General features: G+C 38.4%; 1 protein-coding gene across 1 annotated transcript; it reads right to left on the minus strand.

Moving 5' to 3' along the window:
• Positions 1-3409: 3409 nt before the first annotated feature.
• LOC108116190 lies at positions 3410-10865 on the minus strand. The gene is given in 15 exon segments (XM_041819416.1): positions 3410-4033; positions 4147-4559; positions 4762-5077; positions 5079-5115; positions 6344-6474; positions 6548-6659; positions 6713-6830; positions 6889-6982; positions 7854-8039; positions 8091-8503; positions 8615-8949; positions 9140-9270; positions 9334-9445; positions 9535-9652; positions 9712-10865. Coding segments are annotated over 15 exon segments (2766 nt in total). The 5' UTR covers positions 9764-10865; the 3' UTR covers positions 3410-3835.

Raw genomic sequence — 10865 nt, forward strand, 5'->3', positions numbered from 1 at the left:
TTTTGCTATTAAATTTAACAACTGTGGGGATTCCTTGAAGATTTATCATTATTTTTCAGTCTTTAGTGGACTAACTATAAGCAAATTGTGTGTAGGTTTGCCTTTAACAGGGTGTTGCTGAAGGCGTCTTGCTTTTATGGCTATTATCAGTTATATCAGTTTTAACGTTATTTTTGGTATTTAGCTTCGATTTTATGCCACTATTACTTACTTTTATGACGTTTCCTGAAAAAATAAATATGTGTTACTTTAACTAAAAATACACTTTTGAACACCCAATATTACTTTGCTAAGCTCGCCAACCTGTCTTAAATCCAACCATTTACATAATCAATTTAAATTTAGGTTTCATTCTTACTTAATCTCACTTTCTTTTAACTCTTCCCTCATACTTTCACCATAGACTTTCCAAATATGTTCTAATCAATCATCTAAAGTAAAGAATACTTTTACTTAACTTTTACCTTACCAACAAGAATAACCGAAAATCCAAGTCCACAGCTTCAGGGTCAGATGTTATGTAATCTCTTCGAGAAAAGAGACCCAACATTGCGTCATTTTGCGATCTTTTTTTAGTTAATTCCTAATTAATAGGTTTTCTTCTTTTGCTACGTAGATGGTGGCTGCACGATCTAACATAATAATTATAGAAATAAAGCTGTCGTGGATAACATAAATTAGCATTATAGAAAATAGAAAGGTTTCGCCTTCTTTGTCGGGCCCAAATGGTGGCCAAATGGTGTTTTTGCCCTCGCATCCGATCCTCACACTTGACCATTCTTTTAGATGCTGATGATGATCGTGGCTAATTTTATGCCCAGGTCTCGTTGGATTTCATAAATCTTTGATGTGGCGAAATTTCGTCCAAGTGGCGGAGGCATTAAATTAATGTTCTAACATAAATTTATAATTCATGTTTAAAGGCCAGGCCAAAAAGCAGTGGTGTAAAAAATGATGGCTTTGTCTCGGCAATCAGCCAGTTGAGGTTGATTTAATGACCTTTTTAAGATGCTCAAGCCGATGCTGGCTCAGACACAGGTACTCTTATTAATTATTTTATTGGCAGACGTTTTATAAATGCTTCACTGACAGGAAGCGCTAATTAAAGTTGTTTTTTTCCTAAGAAACTTCTGAGGCGGTTAATTAATTTTGTCAAGTGGAAACAAATTGTTGTTTTCAATTCTAGATCCTTTTGGCAATTACTTTTGCCCTACAAGGTCACTTTAATTTTTGGTTATATTCTTAAGACATTAACTACCACACTTCGAATGCAGCTGCCTAGCATTGATGTCTTGATATCTGAATATATTTATCTCTACTTGGCTTCACGCACTTCACTCGCCACTTGACCTTTCAATTAATCATGGCTGAAATATGAGTGTGAGTTTTTCAGCCATTTTCAGGTAGCTTCTGCTGTCAGCCACCCTATCAGACATGTTTTTCATCTGCCGCCTTATTTACCATAAAGTTTTCACACCAAGAGTCAGGTTTTTTCTTGTTTTTATTTGGAAGTAAGCCAATGTGTATGAATATTTAAGTAATTTTGTTGAAGTCAAGTCTCAGAAATGCAAATGCTGTTTGTGCATATATTAAGGTTTTATTTTGGCCAAAGTTCAATCAACTTTAGGCCAAACTATTTTAGTTTGCATAAAGGCAAAGAGCAGCAGAAGAAGCTATTATGCAAACGGATGGAAAAAGAACCAAATCATTCAATACTGATATCATACCCTTCACCCATCCGATTGTATAATATTCGTGACCAAAGGAAATGCGGAATTCGGTAAGCCCGACTTCCCACCATTCACAAAATTAGAGCATATAAACATTTAAACCAATTTTTCACAATTACTGAAATCGACTGCCAACGAGCACAATAGGAACTCAACAACCAAACAATAATGAATTCAATATTTGCAATGACACAATCAAATAAATCGCGGAATAATTTCTCTCGCAATTGCGCCGTTGTCATCCCAAAAAAAGTATACCTATGGTTATCAATGGAGATCAGTGGGTGAGTGGCACACTCGGCGGCGCTAATTGTGAATTATGGAAGTTGAATTCGGAGTTGCTACCGTGGGGCAACAACAAGGAATGACATATCGGTCAAATGGAAAATTGCGTGTTAATAGTCATGCAGGCCAGACAATGGCTTTCTTTCTTTTTGGCCGATCAAAACCAAACAATTGGCAGCCGTGTAGCCACAAATCAAATGCTCGTAAGAGCAACAATAAGCAATTGCTGGCATTAGCCGCGATTGTTTGCCCAACTTTTCGGCCTCTTTTCTTTATATACATTTTTTTGTTGATCTGAATTTGGGAGTGGTTGCAACAGTGGCAGGGCCCACACACCGACTTCCGACAAGTCATCCACGGGCTGACCCATCAGCCCGGTTGATTATCAACTTAATCAGCAGCGGCTAATTGCAGGCTGCCGACACATTTGCACTTAGCTTAAATGTACAATAAGTGCAGCTAAGTCGGAGGAGGAGTTGTTACAAATTTCCGCCTGTCAGCTGGGCGACTAGATCCCATTTCCAGTGAGTGACAGAAAAACGTGTGAAAATTATGAAACTGCATTTTGATGCAATGTCTGGCGATGGGTAAGTGGATGTGGATGAGGATGGACTCCCGAAATAAGTAACTCCCCCACTCAAAATGTGAGCATTTGACTGTGCCTCTGTGGGTTTTGCCACTCCAACTTCAGCTCCATCTACATCTACGTTTCGACTTGGCTTTGTTTGGGCTGGCATCGTCTCTGGAGATCTGAGCGAGATTTGTGTGTCCTGTCATAGAGATCAAATTTTCTTTTCTCCTCGCTCACATTGCGCCGCTTAATTTGCCCAGAAACTGCATTTGCCAGAGCTCAAAAAGTGCCCGTCGTAGCAGCTAAATAAATAATTTTTATTGTGTTGAATTTATGAGTCATTGTTTGGCTCTTTGGATCTTCTGCTGCTGCCTGCCGCTGGCTTTATCTTTCCGATTTTGCGAGTTCATTAATTCTGCATCGCAACGTAATCACAGGGAAAACGGCTGGGCAAAAGAGTTTTCTTGTTGCATCGCCGGCTTATCACGGTGAAAAATAATCTACTTAGGTGTCTAAGAAAACTCAAAGGAGGTAGAAACGTAGGTGGCGTAAAAAGATAAGGGGGAAGAAACTTAGGTGAAAAATAACTTATAGGGGTAGAAAGAAAGTTTGACAAATATAAAGAAATGGATACAAGCTTATCTTTGACAACGATTTTATTCAAGAAAAAATGAAATGAAATTAAATAAACTTAAGCTTAAAATAAAAATGAAATGATCTGAAAAATAAGGCCTAACGCTAACGTCACTTTATGTTAATTTTAAACCCCTGAAAACAATCATTACGTCTTCATTCTCCAAATAAAAATTGTAGAAAATTATCATAAAATTCAAGTTATTATATTTTCTTCAATCATTTTTTCTTATTCGCAGACTTATATATTTAAGTAAATAATGGCTATTTGGCATTATACCATTAATAATAGCTATAAGTAACTTAAACCTATTCATTTACAATTTTCGCGCTTATCAATCACAAGATCACAGCCCCAAGACTTTCTCCCAGCGAAATTAATTTAAATTTCTATGTATAGAAATCCGCAAGGAAAACCGCAATGCTCGAAAATTGAATTAGGTTCAAGAGTTCAGGATGAGCCGTTGCCGCTATTGTGCCACAAATTATTAAGTGAGTACTCTTGACATGGAAGCATTTTGGATCCCGCGTCTTATGCAATGGGCTCTCATCGCATCGCCAAACACAACAAAAGCAACCAACTTTGGCGTGGCCGCTGGGCCCGAGGTTGATGTCATCAGTGCGTCATCAGCTTTCCTTTGGTCTCCGGCAGAAAGAGTCCCAAGACAATGAATCCAAAGAGGCACATGCCCGCTGACATGAACATAGTGGCAGCCAGGCCCTGATCGTAGATCATGGTGGGGTAGATCTTCAGAGCCACAAAGATAAAACCACTGAATGTGGCCATGCTCAAGGAGGTGCCAATGGAGCGAATCTGTAATTATTAAGAAAGGGTTACATGCTATTTTATCTGGCGAAACATATGGCTAACTTTATGGTCTGTTCTTTCGGTTTTTAATTCATCACTGATCTTCTCTTCCAACTCACCTTAGCTGGCAACAGTTCAATGATAATAATGAAGATCAGGGCTATCACTCCCAAAGATGCAATGCAGGCCACAAAGCACATGATGAGCAATGGCAGCCAACCATTCTGGTCCAGAAACTCTGCCGAGGCAAAGCTCTTTAGCAAAGCAATGGTCAGCTCACCCAAGCCCATGCCACCCATTGAGGTGAGCAGGAGGACACGTCGTCCCAGTCGATCCACCAAAGCCACAGCACTGAAGATGCCCACCAGCTGCGCAGCTCCCACAACAATGGTACTGGTATTTGGATCCATTTTGTTGCCCAGCTCCGCGAAAATGTGCGAGGTGTAGTTAAAGATGGCAAAGCTTCCTGACAGCTGATTGCAGACGATCAGCACAAAGATCAGACCGAATATTTTCAGAGTAGGTAAGTTGACTGAAAAGGTAAATAATGAATTTTATAAATTATAAATATGTTTATAAATTAAACAAACATGCAGCAACGTGGCAGCAATAAGAAAAGTAGTACGGGAGTTACACGCTACACTTCTGTGATCAGTTTGATCTTTGATATAACTTTTTTGTTTGCCCTCTTAATCACTAGTTATAATCTTAATATAACATCTTATCTCACTCACAGAAATCTCGCCAAGAAATACTCTCGGTGACGCCACCGCTAAGAACCTGAAGACGAAATGTGTCAAACTCGATTTTCGCTGCGTCATGCTTAGGAGCCTCCTTGTCGTAGGAACTGGGTGCCTTTAGATTCTTGTAGAAGTAGAAAGACTTCTCGGCCTGCTCATCGTGACCACGCCTAAGCAGATATTGCGGTGTCTCCGATAGTCCAATGATTGCCAGTAAAAACACCACAGGTAGAGCCACGATGATACAGGGCATCAGATAATACGAGAGATACGAGGCCAGTGTAAAGCCCACCATCATGCCGATGCTTAACGTACATCATAGCCATGGACGATAAGGCTCCTCGAATGCTGAAATCATTTAGTTTATTTCTTATTAATTGAGGAAACAAATGGTTTTATATCCTAAAAATTATTTTATAATTATTTTTTAAAAAAAAAAGCATCTTTTCTATAAGAAATTTGTGGTGCTGGGGGAGGAACGCCCTAAAAAAAAAAAAAAAAAAAAAAAAAAAAAAAAAAAAAATTAAAAAAAAAAAAAGCAATGAGTTACATCCAAATATGTGGAATTTGTATTAGTTATTTTTTTTTTTTTAATAAAAAATAAAAAAAAAAGGGCTGCTTCCTGCTCCTGTGTTTTTTTTTCTGTAGGAATTTTTTATAAATATAATTTTTTTAATCTCCTGGCAGTTTGCGTAACCACGCCTTGAACTCACTACTTTGGAGCCAAGCATCGCGAAAAATTTGTTTATATTGGACTTTCGGCATTTTACCATTTCGGCACTATCGATTAGAAATATATGTATTCTCGATCATATGAAACGCACATAACCATCGGCAAAAAAGAACAGCTCCGATATTTTCATGCCATAAAGCATATTTTTCTTACGTAGCAACGCGTTAATGACGTTAATACATTTAAAGCTAGAATATGCTAGATGAATTTAAAAATAAGCTATATTTCAAGCTAAAAGCTAGATCGATATTTTTCAAGCTTTTCCAGTTCAAAATATGCTAGAACTAGCTTATAATAAGCTAAACTGGAAACACTGAACATAAAGTGGTCCAAAGTCAGTCCAATGATCAGTCAGCATGACTTTTCAAATATAATCTTTGTTTATAAAAATAATTTATGTACTAACCCTTACGTACTTAACTTTTACTTAACCTGGATTACCAAGAATAAGTTGTGACTAAAAGAAAGATTTTAAAAGAAAGAAAGAAGTGTGAATGTGACTAAAAGTAAGATTTTAAAAGAAAGCATGAAGAAAGTAAGACAGTCCACCTTTAGCAGACCTTCCTCAATAACACTTTAGTAATATTTAAAAACCAAATTAGCATTTCATTGATAAGGAACCTAGTCCTAACCAAACAAATAATCAAATTTTAGACACTGTCTAATTCCAGTTAATTCTAATTATACAATATTTCCACGACCTCTATCTAATCGTTCCAAGGCAGACAAACGCGGGCCGATATCGTTGACTATCAGCTGCACGTAAAACTTGAAATAATCAATAGCCAATAGATTACATTTAATCCGAAAGGTTATTCCTCTAACGAAAATGACGCCACTTACCTATTATCGGCTATTTCCGCTATAAATATGGGCAAGACGACATAGCAGCCGCCTCCGGACATCCCCGCTAGGAATCGTCCAGCATAAAGATACGTGACGTCTTGCGCGGAATAGATAAGGATCCAATACATCTGTCGAATTCGAAACAACAATATGGTGAGGTGACTCAGGCACTCGGGAAACCCCTTCAAAATCTTTATCTACCATATTGGGTATGGCCAGGAAATACATGCACAGTTTGCGGCCCAAACGATCGAGTAGCAGTCCGAAGATTATATTCCCAGTCAGTGAACCAAGGCCGATAAGTGATCCAACCCTGATGACATTGAATTTAGTTCCCTCCTTCTCAATCCTTGGAGATCAACTTACCAGGATGCCTGTGTGATGGTCAGTGGATCTCCGAGAGGGCTATCACCGGAACCAAGAAGTCTCAGCGAGGGTGACAACCAGCCCACGGCAATTCCATGGGTCAGAGTCATTATGTGCACTGGGATTAGTTTATTTAGATTAAATTTGATTCTTTAACCCACTGAATTCTCACCCACCCGTCATGGTGGCAATAAATTGCCATCGGTAGCGCGCATTGAAAACACTCAACTTTTTTGGTGGACTTGAATCGAAAGTCATATTGGCTAATTCCTTTTCTTAACGCTACCAAAAATATTCCGCTTTTTGGATAGGAACTAACCGCTGGGCGGTCGTGTGCCTACTGAAAGTTCTCAGTTTTGGTGGCAAATGCTTTTGTAGTGGAAATCACGTCGAGATACGCTCACTTCACTAACTTCTTGGGATTGTAAACAATTATGACGACTATAAAATTGTTGCAGATTAGATAAGTGTTAAGTAGTCGCTGATTAATGCACTACGTTACCCTTTAAAGAGGTCTGGCCAAAGAAGTCTATAAATTTTGTTGCACCAAAAAAATGCCCATCAAAAACAAAGCCTTTGACAGTCAGGTTAATCCCAATCTTGAACTTGACAATATAATTATGTAAATTTGAAGAACTTTGCGTGAGTAAGGTGATAATATTTGACATAGATTAGCAAAGTCATTGTACACAAAACAATTGTAAACAATAAAACATTTTTATTGAAATAATCTTTATTTACCCATTTTATGACATTTTTATTTTCACTTTTCACGTAGTTTGTGGGCTGATCACGAAAATTATGGAAATATGTTTTTGTTCAGGGGCACACAGTAAAGAACATAAAAGTTATTTTTATCCAAAAAAACTGGCAACCGGAGGAAAATAAATATGACATCCATTAAGCTAAAGGCAGATTTCACCAGGCCTTGAAGTTCACACCCCTTTTAATTCGCTATCTTGGATAAAAGTAATTTCTCGTTATCACAACAACTTGTCACTAAGGACCGATTTAAACAAAAATAACCAGTTTATCACGTAAATAAACCTTGTGAAATCGATGTATTATTGTTTAAAGTAAACGCTTAGCTGAAATTTTATTATTAAAATTAAACTTTTAACCATAACCATTAGTGCGTTAAACTCTTTCCTCTGGTCTCAGGTAGAAATAAGCCCAGTACTATTACGCCCAAAAAGCAAAAACATGCCGACATGTACATTGTAACATCCACTCCGTAGTTGTGGAGCATGACGGGATAGATCAAGAGTGCCATAAATACTGTGGAACTGAGAGCGCACATGCTGATGGAGGTTCCGGGTGCTCGGATCTGCAGGATAAAGTTATCTTACTCAGGTTCTTGGATAGTCAAAGAACATACCTTGAATGGCAGTAGTTCAACGATGATGACGAAGGTTAGGGCCACTACTCCAGCTGATGAACTAAAAGCCACAATGCACATTAGGGTTAGACCAACCCAGCCATGGTGTTCCAGATAGTATTGCGAGCCAAAGGACCTTAACAGACCGACACTAAGCTCAGCCAGACCCATCCCAGCCAGCGAGGGAATCAACAGCCACCGACGACCCACTCGATCCACCAGAAGAACAGCGCTGGTTAAGCCACAAAGCTGTGCAGCGCCCAGCACAATGGCACACATATTCGGCTCGAGATGGCTGCCCAGTTCCGAGAAGATCGCTGAGGCATAGTTGAAGATGGCAAAGGTTCCTGACATCTGGTTACACAGCAGTAGTATTCCGATTAGACCAAAAGCCTTCGCCGTATCGCGATTAACTAAGTAAAGTATGATATAAAATAATTTAAAATTTTTAAAAGCAATCGCCATTCGGAAAATGTTATCAAAAGTCAATTATATCAGAATAAATTATAACTAATCAAACTTACAGAAGTCATCAGAGTTAAGCTTTTCTTTAAGTCCGCCGCCGAGTACTTTATCTCGAAAAATGTCGACCTCAGCTTTTACTTCGTTGATCTTGGCCGGATCCTTCGACAAATTCTTGTAGAAGCAAAAAGACTTTTCCGCCTTTTCATCATGCCCTCGTTTCAGTAAATCTTGAGGAGGCTCGGGGTAAGGAAGTATGAGAATGAAGAAGAGGATTGGCAGGACAATGACGACGCAAGGTAGCACATGGTAGGATAGGTAAAAAGCAAGAATAAAGCCCACTGTGATGCCGCCACAGAGGGTCAACATAAAAAATGATGTTAGAGTTCCACGAATGCTTGAGGAAAAAAAGGGTAAAAACTTTTAAAATATCCAAAATTTACTGCGAAAAAAGGTTCTAAGTATTCTAAGCTTGCAGTATAAATTTCTATATTATATTTACTCATCATTGAGCATATAAAGTATTTTTCCTATTTCTATTCAATCGATTAAAAGCATCACCTATTGAATTATTTATATTGACAAACCTGTTATCGGATATTTCTGCGATAAATATCGGAAAGCAAACCGTCATAGTGCCGCCAGATATTCCCAGCAGAAAACGGGCTATATAAAGGTAAACTGGGTTGTTAGCGAAGTAGATTAAAATCCAGTTTACCTGTAAGGAAAACGGCCTTTGGGGTTTATATTTGTGGACATTAGAATTTAAAATTTTAGTTACCATATTGGGAACGGGCACGAAATACATGCACTTCTTAATTCCAAAAAATGAAATCGGAATGCAGATAAGAGAATTACAGAGAAAGGACCCACAGCCAAACGTAGCTCCGATCCTGTTATTGTATCATTAAAATCATTAAATCATTAATCGTTAAATCATTAAATGTATAATAATAAAAGTTTATAATATTAGTTTACTTACCACATCACCTCGTGCAAGTCAATTGGTCTGCCAAGTGGACTTTCATCGGACAGGAGCAACGGCAGAGTAGGAGAGAACCAGCCCAGAGATATTCCATGGGCTAACGACATAATGCACACTAAAATCAAATGCCATATATCAGCTGTTGAATGAATGGTCCTCAAGATTCTCACCTACATGTCAACGTGAAAAGCACTTGCCAACGGGTGCGCTTGCTGCAAATTCCCATGTTCTTCGATTGACTGAGCCCAAAAGTCACATAATTCTACATATTCTGTAGAATTCATTCCCAGTTTGCCAGTCAACCAAGAGTCTGTGGAATAGAAATAATCCTGAACATGATTTCATTAACTAGATGATCTTTGAATTACCAATAAAAGTTTATTTAGCTTGAGTGTTGTAGCAAAGTAAATGTGATGATGATTCTCATGAGAATTCATGTAATGGTATTAGAATTTTTAAAAAGACGTTTGATGTAAGAAAGCCTTTGAATTTGTTTGACATTCTTTTGAGTTATGACAAAGTACTTCAAGACATTTAATTTAAGCCACTTTTTTAACTGTTTTTGGTCCGTCAGGGTGGTGAAACCCCTTCACAGATGTATTTTGTTACGAATACAAATGAAAAGCACTTTTATCTTATGTTTACTCATAACACAAATGGCAACAAAGTGGATGAGGAAATGCTCTACTCATGGAGATTATGATGTCCAAGTGCTTGTGGATACACAAATAAAAAAATCATGAAATTCGCGGAACAGTGAGTTTTTATCCTCAAACAATTAGGTCTCACAAAGATATTATCAAAAAAAAACAAAAGGGGGAAAAGCAATCAAACAGCATGACAACAAGTTAATGTCGAGTGGGGGAGAATCTCTTCCCGAGACAAGTATCGGTTTATCGGATCGAAATCGACGATCGTGTCACAATAAATGATTTTCCTGTGATCAAGTTATTATCTGCAGTTCCTGGCCCCACTCAGGCAGTCAGACCGACTTGGTCTCTCATCGACTGTCTGCTCTGGCCGCTTATATCGATCGATAATGAGGGGTTCCTGTGCTACTAGCTAGCCAAGTTTTTGGCCGCGGATTACATAAATCTCAGTTGCATTTTAATGCTCAAAAAAAAAAAAACAAAAAACGGCCCCATCGTGATTCCTTTTGGAAGACTCCGTCGTCGGGTTTCGTGGCTGGAGCTCTGCACGGTCGGAGGTCATGCCCTGCGGTTTGTTGTGCCGTTTGTAAAATGCTCAATAAAAAAATATCAAATTTTTTCTGTGTCATTTGCATCTGCCTAATGCTGCAATCCACGGCAAGCCGTGACCATATTATA

Source organism: Drosophila eugracilis, unplaced genomic scaffold (genome assembly GCF_018153835.1).
Source record: "Drosophila eugracilis isolate 14026-0451.02 unplaced genomic scaffold, ASM1815383v1 contig_722, whole genome shotgun sequence".
NCBI classification, from domain to species: domain Eukaryota; kingdom Metazoa; phylum Arthropoda; class Insecta; order Diptera; family Drosophilidae; genus Drosophila; species Drosophila eugracilis.